At 43.2% G+C, this 18,991-nt stretch overlaps 1 protein-coding gene across 1 annotated transcript in view; it reads right to left on the minus strand.

Annotated features, from left to right (window-relative positions):
* naa15.S (N(alpha)-acetyltransferase 15, NatA auxiliary subunit S homeolog) overlaps positions 1–18,711 on the minus strand; it is a 39,414-nt gene extending 20,703 nt beyond the window's left edge. Inside the window, 5 exon segments of the mRNA NM_001110714.1 lie at positions 6,571–6,705; positions 6,938–7,095; positions 10,948–11,052; positions 12,729–12,813; positions 18,381–18,711. Of these exon segments, the coding sequence (NP_001104184.1) occupies positions 6,571–6,705; positions 6,938–7,095; positions 10,948–11,052; positions 12,729–12,813; positions 18,381–18,434 (537 nt within the window). The 5' untranslated portion in view covers positions 18,435–18,711.
* Between the last annotated feature and the right edge of the window lie 280 nt (positions 18,712–18,991).

Consider the following 18,991-nt stretch of genomic DNA (forward strand, 5'->3'; position numbering starts at 1 on the left):
GGAGGATCTTGCAGAGCAGATAGCACCAAATTGAGATCCCACGGAAAGACAGGACGACGATATGGAGGGGCCTGCCGAAGGGCGCCTTGAAGGAAAGTCTTAATGTTAGGTCGCAATGCCAACTGATGTTGGAACAAGATGGATAGGGCCGAAACCTGAACCTTCAGAGAACTAAGAGCCAGGCCCTTATTCAAGCCTTCTTGTAGAAACCGCAATATGTTTCCCTCATGCAGGACCTGTGGGTTCTCTGAGTTGTTCTCGCACCAAGCAATGAAGGTCTTCCACACCCTGTGATAGATGCGAGCAGACACCGGCTTTCTGGCCTTCATTAATGTAGGTATGGCCTCCGTGGGAACCCCAGAGTTGGAAAGGATGAGGGCTTCAAGAGCCACGCCGTTAAATCCAGCCGTGGAGAATTCGGGTGGAACAGCGGTCCTTGTGACAACAGATCTTCTCTGACTGGGAGTTGGAAGGGAGCCTCTGCTGCTAGCAGCATGAGCTCTGCGAACCAGGGTCTTCGGGGCCAGAAGGGAGCTACCAGGATCGCTTCTACTGCTTGTTCCTTTATCCTTCTGATGACCCTCGGAAGTAGGGCCAGGGGAGGAAACACGTACACCCTTTGAAATGGCCATGGAGCCACGAGCGCGTCTACTGCTATCGCGAACGGGTCCTTGCTTCTCGCCATGTATCCTGGCAGTTTGTTGTTGTAGTGAGAGGCCATCAGGTCCACCTCTGGCGTACCCCATCGTGCCACGATCTCCTGAAACACATCGGGATGAAGGCTCCACTCTCCTTGGTCCACTGTCTCTCGACTGAGGAAGTCTGCTGCCCAGTTGTCCACACCTGGAATGTGTACCGCCGATATGGCTGGTACGTTGTTTTCTGCCCACAGAAGAATCTCTCGAGCCTCTGCTAGGGCAGCTTGGCTTCTTGTGCCTCCCTGATGATTGATGTAGGCTACTGCCGTCATGTTGTCTGATTGTACTCGAATCGGCCGACCCTTCAGGCAGGTTGTCCAATGGGATAGGGAATGCCGTATGGCCCTGAGTTCTAAGATGTTGATGGGAAGGGAGCTTTCCTCTGTGCTCCACCTGCCCTGAACAGTGAGGTTGTCTAGGACCCCTCCCCAGCCCTGGAGACTGGCATCTGTCGTGACTACAGTCCACGAGTGGTTGGGGAAGAGTTTCCCGGACTGTAGTGTCAGAGGTCGAAGCCACCATGACATGGAATCTCGAACTGGGCCTGTCACCAATATTCTGCGGTCCAGGTTCCCGTGAACCATCTTCTGGTGCTGCAGTATTAATCTCTGCAGCGGTCTTGTGTGGAGTTGAGCATAAGGCACTGCTGGAAAAGAGGCTACCATCGTTCCCAGGGCTCTCATGGCGATCCGTAACGGTATGGAAGTGTTCCTCTGAATGGCTAAGAGCCGAGTGCGGAAGGAAGCTATCTTGTCTGGGGGAAGGAAGGCCCTTCCCCTGGATGTATCCAAAGTTAGACCAAGGTATTCCGTCCTTTGTGAGGGTGTGAATACTGACTTCTGATGGTTGATGAGCCAACCCAGCTGGGATAGAGTTGTCATCACCCTGTGAAGGTGGATTGAGGTTTGGGACAGAGACGGGGTCTTGATGAGAAGATCGTCTAAGTATGGAATGACCCCCACTCCCTGGAGTCTCAGTTCTGTCAGGGCTGCAGCCATCACCTTTGTGAAGACTCGTGGAGCGGAGGAGAGTCCGAAGGGGAGAGCCACAAATTGCCAATGTTCTCCTGCGGCAAAGAAACGAAGGAATCTGTAATGGTTGGGATGAATAGGTATGTGTAGGTATGCGTCCTTGATGTCGAGTACCGCCATGAACTCCCCTTTGTCTAAGGACAGAAGAACTGATTGCACCGACTCCATCTTGAAATGTTGTTTGCGGACGTATCTGTTCACCCTCTTGAGGTCCAGTACCGGACGGTAAGAACCGTCTTTTTTGGGTACAATAAAAAGGTTGGAATAGAAGCCTCGACCTCTGTCGCGGGGAGGAACGTGTTGTATGACCCCCGAGGTTGCAAGGTCGTGAACGACAGACCGATATGCAGAGCGCTTGGGTTCCCTTGGTGGCAGGCGGGACACGAAGAACCGTGGTGGGGGAATCTGAACAAAGTCTATGAGGTAACCCTGGGCTACAATCTTCTGCACCCAGGGATCCTGTACCTGCTGTTCCCACACCACCCGAAAGTGTCTTAGGCGGCCGCCTAAGAGGATGCCCTCGGGGGTGGGCACCCCCTCATGCGGAGGAAGACTTGTCTTGAGAGGGCTTGTTGGCATGTCGAGTTGCAGACCAGCTGGAGCTTTGCTTGGACTGAAACCTGGAACGACCCGCCGACTGATGTTTATCTGTCTGTGACCTCTGTCTCTGCCCCTGTCCTTGACGAAAGGGCCGGAGAAATGGCCTCCTCTTGAAAGTGGGACGCTTGGGTCGGTTCTGTGGAAGAAGGGTGCTCTTACCCCCAGTAGCCTGAGATATTATTTTATCAAGCTCTGCCCCGAAGAGCTGTTTTCCACCGAAGGGAAGACTGACTGATCTTTTTGACGTAATATCTGCTGACCATGTCTTCAGCCATAGAAAACGCCTAGCTGCAATGGACTGAGCTGAGGCTCTAGCAATTAGTTTAGCGGCATCTAGTGCTGCCTCACAGATGTAGGCATTTGCGTCAGCGATCTGGGACAGGATCTGATCAGTAGATGGGTCCTCCGAGCCAATGAGCTGTGCTACTTGCTCGACCCAGACCTCCATTGCTCGTGACACCCATGCAGTTGCGAAGATGGGTTGTAGGGCCGCACCTGCTGCTGAGAAGATGGCTTTGCAGAAACCTTCTAGACGTCTATCAATGGGGTCCTTAAAGGATGCTGCATCCGCCACAGGAATGGTTGTGGTCTTGGACAGCCGGGACACAGGAGGGTCTACAGTAGGAGGAGAGGACCAGAGGTCAATACACTCCTGTGGAAAAGGGTAAGACTGAGTGAAACGCCTGGAGAGTTGAACCTTACGATCTGGCGTCTTCCATTGTGCCTTGATAATGTCTTCTAGCTGTTCATAGGCTGGAAAGACTGTAGAAGACTTCTTCTGTCTTTTGAAGATATTTTTGCTTGGTTCAGCATTAGTCACAGAGTCCTCAATATTTAAAGTCTGAAGAACAGACTGGATAAGGTTTTCTACCTCCTTATGGGAACGAGGGGAATCCTGTTCCTGATCAGAATCGTCCCCTGAAAGAATCTGGCCCTCTTCTCCTGAAAATTCTTCCTGCTCCTCAGGGGAGTCCGGTGGGGAAGGAAGCTGTCGCTTGGAAGTGGCAGCCTGGGCCTGCGCTCCTATCTTGGGTGGTTGCCCAGATAGGTGTTCTAGTACCTTGTCTAAGGTCTCCGGTATCCTGGCGAGGTTCTGAAGTCCTGCCAGCGATAAGGTTAGCGCTCGCACCAGCTCAGAATCCGAGCTACCCTGGCTAGCCGAAGCTGCCGCTATTCCGGATGATAGGGTGGCATTAGGTTGGGAAATGGCAGGGATAAAACCCTCTTGGCAAGATACACACAACGATTCAGCAGAAGCGCCTGAAAATTTGGCCTTACACCCAGTGCATGCAAAAAAGGAAACTGCCTGTTTGTGCCTAAGAGTGGATCTAGTGTCCACCTTGTCAGCCATGTTTAATGAGGAGTCCCTGACTGATATGACCCTAGAAGTAGGCAGGGAATAAAAGGCCCCTTTCTAGCAGCAGTGACGATATCTGCAGAAAAAGAAAGGGAAAAGGATAAGCCTCTCACTAGCTAAAGAAGAGTTAAGGAAGCATTGTAAGTAAAACTTACAGTTTGAAGCAACCGCAGTCTCTCACACAGAGACAGTAGGAAGGCTCCGGATCGAGTGGCGCGTGGAACAGGCGCGCAAGATGGCCGCCGATGACGTCGGAGGAACCGGAAGAGGCTGCCGCGTGTGTAGCCCACAAGAAAAATGGCGGACGCGCGCCTCCTCCTAAGGACCCGGCCCTCAGTAAGATGGCGGCCGCACCGGAAGAGCCGGATGGCGGCCGCGCCGCATGGCAGCCGCACCGCATGGCGGCCGCGCCAGAGCGCGCATCCTTAAGGACTGGGCCGCAGAGCGCACTGATCCTAGGAAGGGCTGAAGCTGCCGCTGTACAAGGTGAAAACCTATCACGCCGTACCTAGTGAGATGCCCTTAGGGAGATTATATAAGTGGGGAAAGGGGAAGAGACAAGGCTACTTACCCCTCCACGCCAACCGAATAGTGCCCCATGCTGGTGCCTTGACCCTGAACAGACCACTGGGGCGGCCTCCGTAGAGCGGGATCCAGTAGTCACAGGGTAATGAGGGGAGCCTCAGCCTGCAGACCTCCGTGGAGCGGAAAGGCTCTAAGGGGCACAAAATAAAATAAAATCAACCTCAAAAATAGGGTGATGTCGGCTGGGGGGGTTCTGGAAAGGTAACCCTGACCCCCATAGCTGGCATGGTACATGAATGCCTCTATACCACTGCTCCCTGCCAGAGTATCCGTCCTCCTTCTGAGGACACTAAAGAAAAACTGAAGGTTGCAGGAAATAGGCAGGGGATAAAGCCCAGTGCCGGAGGAGGAGCTTCGTTAACTGTTTAGTGTCCATCCTCCAGCAACAGGATCCTTATCCCCCATGGTGCCTGTGTCCCCCAATCTAGGCAAGAGAAAAAAGAATGCCTACTGCCAATTTTGCGGCCAAAGCAAACAAATCTAAAGGTGGCCATAAACGGAAAGATCCGCTCGTTTGGCGATGTCACCAAACGAGCGTATCTCTTCCCGATATGCCCACCTAGAGGGAAGCCCGTCAGGGGGCCCCATACACGGGCCAATAAGCTTCCGACTCGGTCTGTCGGCAGCTTTCATCGGCCCCTTGTATGGCCACCTTAAGGCACTAGTATCTGCAAGATAAGACATTGAAACAGGAAATTGCCACATCCCCACTGTTTAGCTACACTAATGGCAAAACTATAAGGGATAAATTATGTCCTGCAGAACTGTACCACCCCAAAACAACCAGGTACCCAAAAATTCCTCTGTGAACCCAAAACAGGAATATTCGCATGTATGGGGTGTATCTGCTGCTCCTCAATCATTAAAGGGGAACTAATGAGACATCAAACACAAGGTACCCCCATAAAATGTAGACATTACGCCACATGTGACAGAAAATGTCACATATTTACTAAAATGTCCATATGGTAAAGGGTATATTGGCCAAACAAGCAGGAGCATAAAAACCAGGATTAAAGAACACAGGGGTAATACCTGGAATTTCAAACAAGGTTCTCCCACAGATACTACTGTATCTAGACATTTTAATGTTGCAAAACAGTATTAGAAGTTATCCAGCACCCACAAAGGGGAGGTAATACAAGACAATATCTACTACAAAGAGAAGCGTTCTGGATAACAAGACTAGACCCTTTACACCCACAATGTATGAATGAGTGTAAAATGTTATCTGTAACAAAGGGTTTTTGCAACAAAGTATATTATTACTAGCAAAAGTTTTTCTTTGCAACATAACGGATGTTTATTTTTGCTTCCTTTTTCAGATAAGTAGTTTGCCTTTTTTTTTTAAACACGAATACTACGTATGGTAAGATGGGCAACTACATACTGTATAACTGGCTATTTGTAAAAAATATACCTGGCTATTTGTAGAATGTCCATTGAAGTAGGACAGAAGGAAAAATATGTAAGTCAAACAAATGATGTTTATTTTCAGGTGTGTAAATGGCAATACCCAGGTTTTAATTGATGGAAACACAGACTTTGAATTTTACCACTCCTGCACTGTGAACTTACACAGATAGATGTAATGGACTAATGCAGGGGTCCCCAACCACCGGGCCGCGGACAGTCCTGAACTGGGCCGCCGAACAATTAACGTGGTCTGCCGAATTGTATGCCAGCGCACCCAGATTGGATGCCGACCCCTCCCAAACCACCCCTTGCCTCTCCACTACTAGGGCCCCCCCTGGAAAAAAATTGGCACTTTTTTGGTCCCGGGCCAAAAAAGGTTGGGGATCCCTGGACTAATGGACCATAATGGACTTATCACAACCCCCTCAGGGGATGGTCTTATTCACACCATGTATAAATGTGTGTGTCTTCACTGTTACACTATTACACTTGATAAAGGGCCCTGTGCCCGAAACATGTTGTGGTAAATAAATACATTTATTACCAGCTAGTACTGCGTCATCGTTTTTTCTCTCAGCAACTCCAGATATTCGGTATAATTATACACCTGAGGTGGGGGTGTAAACGGAGATCGAGAAGCTAATTAAACCAATCTCCTGAACCGCAGTCATTCTTAAGGTGTGGTAAAGCATTAGAAACCAACATTTAAGTTTAACTCTAATTCTTGGAAATTTTACTTTGTGTTAAAAATTTACTACACAGATTCAAAAGCACTACAGCACACAGACAAATATCTGCTTATTTGTGCTATTTGTAAGTCTATACTGGCATTCATGTTTTGTTTTTTTTTTTGCTTGTTTTGCCACAAAACAAGTAACCTTACCTGCTGGGTTTTACGAAACTCCTCCAGTATTTTTGCAGCCATTTCATAATCCTCAAGCAAATGGTAAGCAATTGCATATCCAATCCAAGAGGCTCTCTGTGCAGGCCTCAGCTGCAGTAACTGGTACCTGGTTTCCTATTGTCAAAAAAAAGAACAATTATTCCAATTATTACAAACAAGAAATTATACAAATAGTCACAGTTTCGCTTCGGACTTCATAATGTTGATATTGAATTAAATGCTTAGTGCATCGCGAAAGACACTAAAGTTTTGGTTTCCTTATGCTGACAAAGGCTCACCAGTGAAAACAATACATTGGGGTCATTAATAATGCTCTAAATGACATTTACCAGCAAACAAAACATACCCTGTAACCTTCCAGGTCCCTCATCTGAATCTGCAGCAAGGAGAGGTCTCTCAAGATCTGAAGATTGTCCTTGTCCCATTTTAGTGCATTCCTGTAACACTTAATGGCTTCATCATACTTTTTGTCTGATCTTTGCAAGAGACCGTACACATGCCAGCCTAATAAAACGGATGTCAAGGTAATTAAACTTGAAAAACTGTGAAAATAATAATGCCCCTGTAATATCTCCATTTAATTTTTTACAGCATCTTCAAATAAACACAACATACAGTGTGATTTAGAGGACTGTGGTGCAAGGCATCCCATACCTCAAATGCCTTTCAGAGGAAGCTCAGAAGCTTATGAGACAAACAATTTACAGAAACAGAAGTAATTATTCTATGGCAAGGGTGTCTGCTTCTGTCTATTGCTTGTACATTCTGCTTACAATTTGGTGGTATGTATTCAAAAATCATTATTGGTTTGATAAGTTTTTGATGTACACTAACTGTATAGAGCATGTTGTATTAATAATGCATTCTATCTATAAAGAGACTTATTTTACAATACAACCAGAGTATGCAAATAATTGTTTTTGAGTGTGCAAGCTCACAACAGTAAAATAGTACATAAGCAATTTAAAGACCAAGTTTGATGTCAAGACTGTCCTGCAGGGGACAAAGCTCCCTCTTTCCATCATGGCAATAACCCACGGCAAACTTCCTTCAAATCAGCACTAGAATAGCTCAGACTAATGGAAAAGAAAATTACGTTGGTTTTGGCACATTGCTATTGAAGCCTCGGAGGAAGGTCATCGACCAAACGCGTCAGGTGTAGCAATGAGCGAGCACCCGACATCGTCACCAGGCACCCGGAAAAGGATGGTCGACTGCTGTGAGCGTTGGTGAATTATCAACTGGGGAATTTGCAATGCTAGAATCCTTGTTACAATTGTGAGTGTATTTTAAAAAGTTTTATAGCACGTAATAAAAAGGATTTTATGCTATATTAGTGCTCCACTTTCTAAGCTACATTGTGGGACCGTATATGCTGACCTGAAAGAAGTTATCTAATATTATTAATATATTATTTGAAGGAAGTATGGCTTACTATACTAGGAGGAGAACGAGTCTTTTTGGGAGCTGGCAAAGAAGGAGACCCCGGGAATTTTTGGGGTAAACTATTTGTTATTATTAACCCAAGGCAGCCAATCACAAGTTTACTTACATTAATAAATTTGTAGCTGCCTGAAAAAAATCCAGTCACTAATTGGTTGCTATGGGTTACTGTTGATATGCAAATTTACCCAATGTTTATAAGGCAATACCTTATCAAGTGGTTAAGGAAAAAGTCAAAATGCCTGATCAAATCAGTGTCTTTAAATCCCAGAAATGGCTTTAAAATTTTTGTCATTGATACACAGATTTGATCAAGCATTTTGACTTTTTCCTTAACCGCTTGATTGAAAGACACTTATTGCTAGCCTCAGCAAAGAAAAAAACACAATGGTTTTCATAATTTCCATTTTTAACCTCAGCCTGAATAGAATAACGAACCTTTAAAGGCTGTCCTATAACTGCTATAACATTACTAACCCAGTTTTATAGTTACACACAGATATTGGCAGAACCCAGGTCATATCTTATATAGCAGCATAAAAACACTTGCCATTCTCTGCAATGGCAGACAGCCTAAGGGTGACAACAATGGGCAGATTTGGTTGGAAAGGTTCCATCACAGCATTTAACCTTTGATAGACAGCCTTTATGGCAAGAATCCCACGAGCCACAATCAAATGTAAAAAAAAGTTGAAGCAACACAAGCATGAAAAAAGTTCCCGGTGGTGCCAGTTATGGGATGATGACTATTGGTAGTCCCTATGTGGACTGACAGACTACATAAGGCTCTGTTTAACCAACCAAAACTACCCTCTAAGCCTGGAATTTAAAAATAAAATAAATGTTTTGAGACCAGTGGGACCAACATCCAAGAGGCCTTTGAGACACTGAATGCGGATAACGGCTTTGTGGTAACAGTTGTTTCTTATAACACAAAGCAAACACAACACACGGGGTGCTAAAGCATTTAGATTTTTGGACTTACATCTAAAGCCCAGGTTAGCTTTTTAATGTTCACTCAAATGATGGCAAATTATTAGCTGACCATATTGGCATGTTTAAGAAAAAAGAATTACGAACACATCTAACTGGAATCTGCTCCATCTTAACATTCCAAACAGATCAAATCAGACAGGAATTGGAGTGCCTTTGGATAAAATATATTCATAACATTCTCTCCAGAAGTACTGGTTAGTTGTATAACATTAAGGGAAACGGTCTTCATGCAATGACAACATAATTAATCTGCTGCCCATATATTCTAACTAAAGCTGGGATGTAGAATACCTTGCCTCCATGATACAGAAAATCATGTTAGAGTTAAATGATTATGGATTTCATGTAAACAAAAAAAAAGTCACCTTCAAATTGAGGAACGCAATGCTAATTGGTGCCAGGCAACATGGACTGTGTACATAAGACAGCCTGGAAGCACAAAAGCACGGCCAGTTATTTGCAGAGTTAGAAAGAACAAATAAAAGGGGAAAAACTGAAGGGAGAGGTAATTCAATTTGAGATCTAAAGAAGACAATCTCCATACTACAAAGCTATAATCGCCGAGTTTAATGCAGTAATATCATGAATTTAACAAATTACATTTTTTACTTTAACTTGCCATTAGGCTAATGCCACAATTGGCATTGGCTTATATGCAGGCAAGAAAGAGCAAAGACTGAAATTATCCTAAAATTTTATTTTTGGTGGGGGTTTACATTTTTTTTTTTCTTTTTAAATATTCTGCAAAAACCTTGCCAACGTCTCCCGTTATTTCCACTTCCTGTTGGTTTCTTTCCCTGGTTGCGCAGAAGTTGGCAGCGCTCAACATTTTGTGATGTAGGATGCCAGCCTATCAGCAGTTATGCAGAAAAGACAGGGAACTGCATTTTATCATTCCCTGTTTCAAGAATTGGGTAATTGTCTACCCATTTCCTACTGTTATCTTGAAGGTCAAAAACATTCAACGCACAATCGTATCATAGACGGAAACCAGAGCGGATGTATGGAAAGCTCCAGTAAAGCTGTAATTGTTTTTTAGTCCAGACTGAAATCCGTTACCAGGTGATTATTCACTGCCTACATGATGGGGGTGATTTTTAAAAATACTCTATGTTGCTCTCTAATTCCCAGAGCAGAATGACAGGATTCGGGCCTCAGTTTTCACAGTAAACAAAAGGAACACCAAGAGCCCCAATAGTGTAATATGTATTGGTAAGGGATAATGAAATAAGAGTAGATAACATATACTCACAAACCAGGGTTACCAATAGGCAACCACTGTAAGGGTAGGGACACACTGGGCGATTTGGGGAGTTTTAGTCGCCTGGCGACTAATCGCCGCGACTTTTCTCCCCGAATGCCTCCCCTCGCTCTGCGCCTGGCTAGAATGAAAAATCGCCTGCGCTAATCACACGCGGCGATTCGTTTTCCGAAGTCGCCCGAAGTTTCCTCGTGAGGCAACTTCGGGCGATTTCGGAAAACGAATCGCCGCGTGTGATTAGCGCAGGCGATTTTTCATTTTAGCCAGGCGCAGAGCGAGGGGAGGCATTCGGGGAGAAAAGTCGCGGCGATTAGTCGCCAGGCGACTAAAACTCCCCAAATCGCCCAGTGTGTCCCTACCCTAAAGGCAGGTGGGGAGATTGTCCTGACCCCACTCAGGATTAAGAAGTCGCTCTCTGTAGATAGAAAAGGGGTATCAACCCTCCACCCAGGGTGGACTTAGTATTGTATAAAAAGAACAGAGGCGCCAAAAGAATAAAAGGATATAAACGAGTTTAAAAACCAAAACTTGGTAATCAGAGGAGGCAGTAGTGGACTTACCTCCTCCAAGCAGACACAAAACTACTGTAATTAAGCAGTCAAAATTTATTAACGAACTCCAATCCAAAATATTCAGTTTTCACAGTGAAAGGATACAGACATGGCTCTTCAGATCATTCCTCAGGCCCCTGCGAACAAGGTCATAGGCATCCTCTTTCTTCCCAAGGCAGTTTAAAGTCAATCCTTTCATAGCCAGGGTCTCTAAACCAGATAAACAAGAAAGGGTTACAAAAGCAGAAAAATCTAAAAACCACCAACATAATCAAAATTAAGTTATAGAATATTAGCACCAATCACATACTGCATATGGTTGGAACATAAATTAAGGGAGGGTCACCTAAATGATGGGCCATATGCAGTACTCCAAAATATTTTATGGTGTCGTCTATAGCATCCATAGATCAATTTGTATGTGCAACAAACATGTCGCACAGGAGTAGTCAACATGCATTTTTTTCAAGTTCACACACATGAAAATGGACATTGCAAATGTACTTTTGTCAGCACAAGAAATGTCTCAGTTGTAACAATATCTAAATTTCCAAAGAGTGTACCCAGGGCAACACAAGTCACTGCTGCCTTCCTAATGTTCTGAAACTTTCTAACCTGCCTGATTCCAGAACAGACCAATATCCATAGACATGCATATTGGTTGGGCTTGGCAAGGCATTATAATCAAACAAATTATTGTACAGGTATGGGACCTGTTATCCAGAATGCTCGGGACCTGGTATTTTCCACATAACGGATCTTTCCATAATTTGAATCTTCATACCTTCGGTCTACTAGAAAATCATGTAAACATTAAATAAACGCAATAGGATTGTTTTGCGTCCAGTGGATCAAGTGCAAGCTACTGTTTTATTATTATAGAGAAAAAGGAAATCATTTGTCTATGGGAGACAGCCTTTCTGTAATACGGAGCTTTCTGGATAACGGGTTTCCGGATAACGGATCCTATACCTATCCTATATATTATTAGTACGTGACTGGCCATCTTATAAAATGGCTTCAGTCTGTAGTGGCCTAGCCATCTAAAAATGAAACAGCGGAGTCTCTTAACCGCATTCTATAGATTATGTCATGTCAGAATCAGGGGGGGGGGCCCAGAACAAAATGTTGCTCTAACACCAGGACAAACAGTCTGTAGTGGCCTAGCCATCTAAAAATGCAACAGCGGAGTCTCTTAACCGCATTCTATAGATTCTGTCATGTCAGAATCAGGGGGGGGGGCAAGAACAAAATGTTGCTCTAACACCAGGACAATCACCTGGATAAGCTCTCTGTACTGGCAATGAGCAGCCTGTTGAAGACTTTGCCCAAGATACACAGTGCATAGAGCTAATGGAAATAATTAACATTTTAATTGGTGTAAATTACAAAATGTCTTACTTCGATGATGTAGAGCAAAAATAAAACTTTGAATAGTGAAACTGAATTGAATTCTAATTAGCATTCATTAAATTTTTTTCAGTGTTGTTTTCAGTGTACTTTTCAGCTTCTAGTGCACTGTTGGTTCTGACTTAAAACACTGCAGCAGAATAAAGCTGTGCATGCTTCTTCAAAGGTAAAACACAATACTTAGCCGGCATTCGTTTTATGTCCCCTTTATAATAAACATTCAACGAAAACAAAATGATGATTTCTGAACTAAGACAGCACCACCATTGTACTTGCGGTTTCCAGACATCCCTAGAGCAAACTTAGATTCCCACACATGCAGTAGTGTGAAATCTTCTGAAGTCTAAATCTTCTGAGGGACGACAAGGAAATGTAAGAAACATGAACGTTTTTTTCCCCTGGGTATCCCCAATTTCTATTTGAGCCACCAAAAAAAATTGTAATCCATAACAAACAAGTTATTTTCTGAATCTCACCTCCATGTTCTGTAAACTTGGGATTGGAGAGGATCTGTTTGCAGAACTTTAACCCATTTCGATATTGCTTGTGTTCATAACATCTCTGCAAAAAAAATAAATAAAAATAAAGCCTCTAATTTAAAGGCAGCATTTAATAAGATTTTTTTATTCAGTGTTGGTATTTCACAGGTTGAGTACACTGTATGACTATTCTTCTTCGCTCTTGGAGGAAGCCTAAACGGCAAAACGCGTCAGTGGTAACTAGGGAGTTCGGAAAAGTACCATCTGTGAAGCGGAGACATGCACAGTGAACGCTGCCTGGTAGATCTAAGAACAGCATTCAATAGTAAAATCCAGGTCCCACTGCGACACATTCAGTTACATTGAGTAGGAGAAACAACAGCCTGCCAGAAAGCAGTTCCATCCCAGTCGTGGCTCTTTCTGAAAGGGGTTGGGATGCAAAAAAAGGGGTCTCCATGGTGTTTAGTTAGGTCACCATGATCTGCTAAACACAGTAAAAGATAATAGTAATTAAAATTTTATTAAACTAGTTATTAAAATTAACATAACCAAGTGTTTGGGTCCCATAGTTAATTCTTAATTTGGATTCCCTGCAGAAAAAGGTTACGAAGCACTGTTCTAACAGATTAAGGGGAGAATATGAAATGCTGGAATACAAAGACTAACTTTAGGAGTTGATTTTCAGCATTAGAGCATCCTTCCATAAAATGGTTTCTCAAGACACCTGTTCACTGTTAAATGACAATTCAGTATAAGTTGAACTACAAATTTAGTAACTAAAAGAAATACACAAACGTAAACACTACAACACAGCAAAAAATATTCTACAGTGCAGCCATGTATACTTGCAGCGTCTGGATTGTTGTTTAGCGTACTAAATACGGCTAAGCGTTAAAGAATACATTTAGAATATGTGCATTCCCTGCATGTCTTATGGCTTCAGTTTTCAAGATACACATGCCTACAAGTACAGGGCAAATGGCTTATCTAAATGGAGAAGTTATTAAAAACAAACAAAAAAAAAATCTTTGAAGGATAGGTAATACAAATAACTGAACAATACAAGTATTTGCTAAGCACTCTTTGGCTAAGGCCGCAACACTGAGGAGAGCTGGACCTGTTATACAATGTATTCTTGGAAAGGAACACTGGTAGCAAAGATTTCCTCTTCATTTTAAAGCACAAGAAGCTCTGGCTTTAGTAATCGGTCATTTGGACCGACCTGCCATGTCTATATAATTTAAAGGAAAGAATATTCATGTAATCAGTCACAATGTGTGGGAGTAACACTGCCAAAAACAGCACAGGCAAAATGACAAACGTTAGGACCCAATCTATCAAGTGTAGCGGAAGAGACTGCTGACACTGCAAATGTTAGAGACAGACTTGTTCATGAGGCTTCCCATGGGTGGAGCAGATCTTTGACAGGTTGAGAAAAGGCGGCATTAGTGCAAGTCACAGCGCGCTAATAAACGAAGTAGGTATACCAGGCATGGGGAACAGCCTCACTTGTCAAAAAGCAGTGTAACTTGTTAGGCAACAAACCATAATCTGCTTACAAAAAGCACAATGTTAACTTGATTCTCTTAGGGCAGAGACGCACACCATCAGGCATTCAGTCCATCTAATGAATATTGGCCATTCCATGGGATTTTAGATCTACTTCGAGGCAAATTCAGAAAACAAATCACTCCGAGTGCCATCCCGCCGGCGATTTATATTTTAGCCAGCGGGAAGGCAGTTTGGGGAAATTAGTCGCCCCTAAGAAGAGGAGATTTGTTGCCGGCCGACTTATCTCCCTGAATCTGTCTTTGTGCCCTGACCCTAAAGGGGTTGTTCGCCTTACAAACACTTTTTTCAGTTCAGTTGTTTTCCTATTGTTCCCCAGTAATAAAGACTTTTTTCAATTACTTTCCATTATACAGTATATGTTTTACAGTTTTTCCAAAATCTAAGTTTTAAGTTGAATGTTCATCTCTGGTGTTTGAGTCTGACAGCTCAGTAATTCAGGTGCAGACTCTGAACGGTTACAATTTTGCAACATTTAGTTGATACATTTCTCAGCAGCATCTCTGGAGTATTAGAAACGATTGTATCATTTCTAACAGCTGTCTTTAATGAAACTCTGGGATTCTGCTTATCAGGGAGATCAATGTATCAACTAAATGTAGCAATTTAGAACAGTTTAGACCCCCCCCCTCCCAGAGCTGCTTTAGAAGGTGAAGAATTACACTTTAATATTAGAAAAACGGTCACACAGAAGTTAGAAAGTAATTAGAAAAAGTCGTTATTTCTGGTGATCTATCTGAAACCAACTATTTGTTTGAAGGTGAACAACCCCTTTAACAGCAAATAAGATTACAAGTTTACTTAGAAAAGTAACAATTCATTCATAGCTTATGGGTAGCTATATGACAGGTTTTAGCATTCCCTTTGATAAGGCTAAGCATAAGGGAGTGCTGTCTAACAACGTTCAAACAGGGTGGACAACAACAAAACCTGGCAAGCTCACTGCTGAAAGAATAACTAACTATACACAGCAGTGCATTCTGCTTGCTACTGCCAGGGTACTTAGATTTGCTCATCAGATTACTAGCAAAACAACACAGTTCCACTTTTTCCAACACTAAAAGTGATTAGATAGAACACAGGCTAAAGAATACAATACCTTCAATTAGGACCATGAACAAGGGAAAAATGTATTTATAGATGCTTTTATGTTAGTAATTAAATACATTATCCTGTACAAAATATGGCAAACAACCCCTATAAAGAGAGATTGGGATATGCTTAAAACTATACTACCAGATTAACTAGGCCTAAAATGGCATTAGCAATGTAATGTAGTCTGAGGCTAGGTTACAGTAAAAAGAAGGCAACTGGTTCTGATACAAAATAAATGTGACAGTTACGTAACATTTACAATCCAACAACAATCCGAAATTTCCTTATTCAGTGCACATACAATAAATTGCGAGATAAAGCCCACAACAGTGCGTATGTACCGGTCATGAATAAAAACTGCATGACTGCCTATGGAGTACAATCAATATAAATGCTGTGCATCTATATCACCAGGGAATACCTACCACAAATTTTGGGAACCTGCCAAATCCCACATTTGAATCTGGTCTTTAATGCAAAAAATAAAAAGTAATTGTAATAACATTGTTCAATCTAATATAAAGCATAATCAAGCAACAATGTAAATCAATGGATGACACTCTGAAGTACCAATAGTGATCTATTTAATTTAGAGAAAGGTGCAAAAGGCCCAAAGTAGCCCACATAGCAGGCAAATAAGTACAATTTTAAATGTCAGGGCTTGCACACAAAGCATAATCATGGCCTCAAACCCTGAACTTATTGAACTTATTTGGACAAGTTGGATCATAAACTCCTAGAGATTAAAAGATGAACTGGACCTCATTCTGAAGAATACATCAAATTATCGTTCGATTTGGACACTTGATTTACATCATTATTTAGTAGACACAATGAGAGGCACCCACAAAATACAAAAAAAAGAGGAAAAGGAAAGGTCAAAACATCAAGCAATGGATGACTTAAAAAATGCTAGTAAAACTCAATGTAAGTCAAAATGAAACATTTTTGTTAAAGGAACACTAGCACCATAAAATTAAAGTTTTTAAAGGAATGAAAATATAGCCCTGCACTAGTAAAATTGGAGAATTTGCATCAGAAACACAACTATAGTTTATATAAATAAGTTGCTGTGTAGCCATGGGGGCAGCCATTCAAGCACAGGATACACAGTACTTAACAGGGAATTTCTAAAGAATCCCATTGAATACTACAGCGTTTATCTGTTATCTGCTGTGTTCCCTGTGCCTTTTTCACCTTTCAATGACTACACAGCAGCTTGTTTATATAAAATATAGTAGAGTTTCTGAAGCAAACGCACCTGTTTTACCTGTGCAGCACAACAGTATATTATATAAAACACTTATTTTTTGGTGTTCCTGTATCTTTATGTGGGGTAAAAGATGTTCCACAATGTCTCGTTAAAGGCATTGTTCACCTTTAAGTATGATGATGAGAGAATATTTTGCCTATGATTAAGGGAATGCTTTCCCGAAACGCGTAAGGCGATGCTGTTACCTCAAATGTTGCAATAAAACCTCCTCAAACCTGGCCGGAGTGCTGCCTGATATGCTCATTTGGACTAATATTTTAAGACAGTTTATAATTGTTTTTCATTTTCTATTGTTTGAGTTATTGTTATTTATTTGGGATTGAAATTACCCTAGCAACCATGCACTGATTTGAACGAGAGAGTGAATAGAAAGAAGAGCAATAAAAAGTAGCAATAACAATTAACTTTGTAGCCTTACAGAGCATTTGGTTTTTAGATGGGATAAGTGACCCCCCTTCGAAAACTGGAAAGTGTCAGAAGAAGAATTTAAAAAAATAAATAAAATGAAGACCAATTAAAAAGCTACTTAAAAAATGGCCATTCTATAACATCCAAAAGTTTACTGCAAGGTGCACCAGCACTTTAAACAACGAAGAGAGAAGGTACATATTTTTCTGTAGGAATGCCACTAGTCACTATGGGAAAAGTTATGTGAATGAAACTACTGGCCATGGGCCAGGACTGCAGATTAGTCAGATGAGTGAAACACCATATGCAATATGCTGACATGCTGCCTGAACCTGTACCAGACAACTGGGCAGTATTTTTTCCTGTTCATATGTAGATCAATGGCTTGTTTCAACAAAATATTTTGCCAGCCTCTTTCCATACATGATTTTGAGAAATAGTCTTCAGCTGCCACAGAAGTCTGATCATCAAACCTCCTCACTACATCTCCATGTATAGCGTTCATGCTTCTATCACCGCCAAAATGATAGTTATCCCTCCCTTACCTGCAGTATAACTATAATCTATGGTTTTGCCCAATTTTACAGATATTCATCCTATACACTTCCACATTTAGATTACAATATTGCCTGGATAAACCCCTTTGCTCTACTTATTGCAGTTTTCCAGTTAAAATGAGTTGCCTTCAGGGATTGATTCTGTCCTGTATTTGATTGATTCTGTCCTGTATTTGGTTGATTCTGTCCTGTATTTGGTTGATTCTGTCCTGTATTTGGTTGATTCTGTCCTGTATTTGTTAGGCTCACAATCCAATGGGACACAGAGCAAGTGGTACCAGGGTGATGGAATTGACATATGCGCAGCCTCACTGGCTGGAATTTCCTGACAGATAGAGCAATGTAGTGCTGCAGGGATGACTATGATGGGGAACAAGACCATATGAGGGAGCCACTACAGTTGCCAATATAACTGGTAAATGCACTAGGCTCTGTGCCAATACCTTCACCCCACAAACTCACTTGTCCCTCCAGCTCACAATCCAAGCAGCAGGGTGTCTGCTCTCTCCACAGGCATTTGGCCTGGTATGGGAGTGTCCAAGCAGAGGCCTCCCTGGTCCTGCTACCCACTAACACCCTCATATTGGATGATGCTGAAAATAACAAGCAACAAGTGCTGTAGGAGCACAGGGTGCTTTGGTGGTTTTCCCAGCCCACTGTTAGCCGTGAAAAAGTAATAAATCAGAGACTCAGAAAAGCTACATGCAGGAAGGACCCCCTCCATTCAGTGGTTTATCCCATTCTTACCAGTATGCGCTTGAAGAGTGCGTTCTCCTTAGGCGGGAGGCTGACGCTCGGCATCCTCGCTCCCACTGCACGAGCTGCTCTTCCCTCACACCACCCGCTCCCTTCTTATGGGCACTGGCCGCGTGCCGTGTTTCGGCTGCCTGGGGCCGCTGGGAGCGATAAGGATGAACAGTCACTATCCCAGAACACACGCTAGTAGCCGGCTGCTGTATGCGCAGCACAATGGAAGGGGCGAGCCAGTCTACTTCCGGACTTTCCTATGCCCAGGCCTGTCAAAATACCGCCGGCCGGTCAGTTCACGTGGTAGCAGAACAGACCCGACAAGAAGCAGAGGCCAAAATGGCGGAAGGAGGAGGGACAGCTTCCCGGGTCAGGGGTAGTGTAGCGCGTGCGTCTTGACCCGGTACCACGCCTCTTCTCGGAGGCAGGAAGCCTTTGTCGTTCGGTACTTGCTTGGTCTTGCCTGAAGCCTGAGCGGTGAAGCGAGAGCAGAGAAATCGATCGAGTTAGACCTAGGTTAAGCCGCCATGTTGGTGTCACGGGCAACCGGGACTTTGAGACTGCCCTTAGCACGTGAGTTATGGCTTAAATGTATAACCTTCTTTAGAAAG

The sequence above is a fragment of the Xenopus laevis genome, chromosome 1S, assembly GCF_017654675.1.
Source record: "Xenopus laevis strain J_2021 chromosome 1S, Xenopus_laevis_v10.1, whole genome shotgun sequence".
Lineage (NCBI taxonomy): Eukaryota > Metazoa > Chordata > Amphibia > Anura > Pipidae > Xenopus > Xenopus laevis.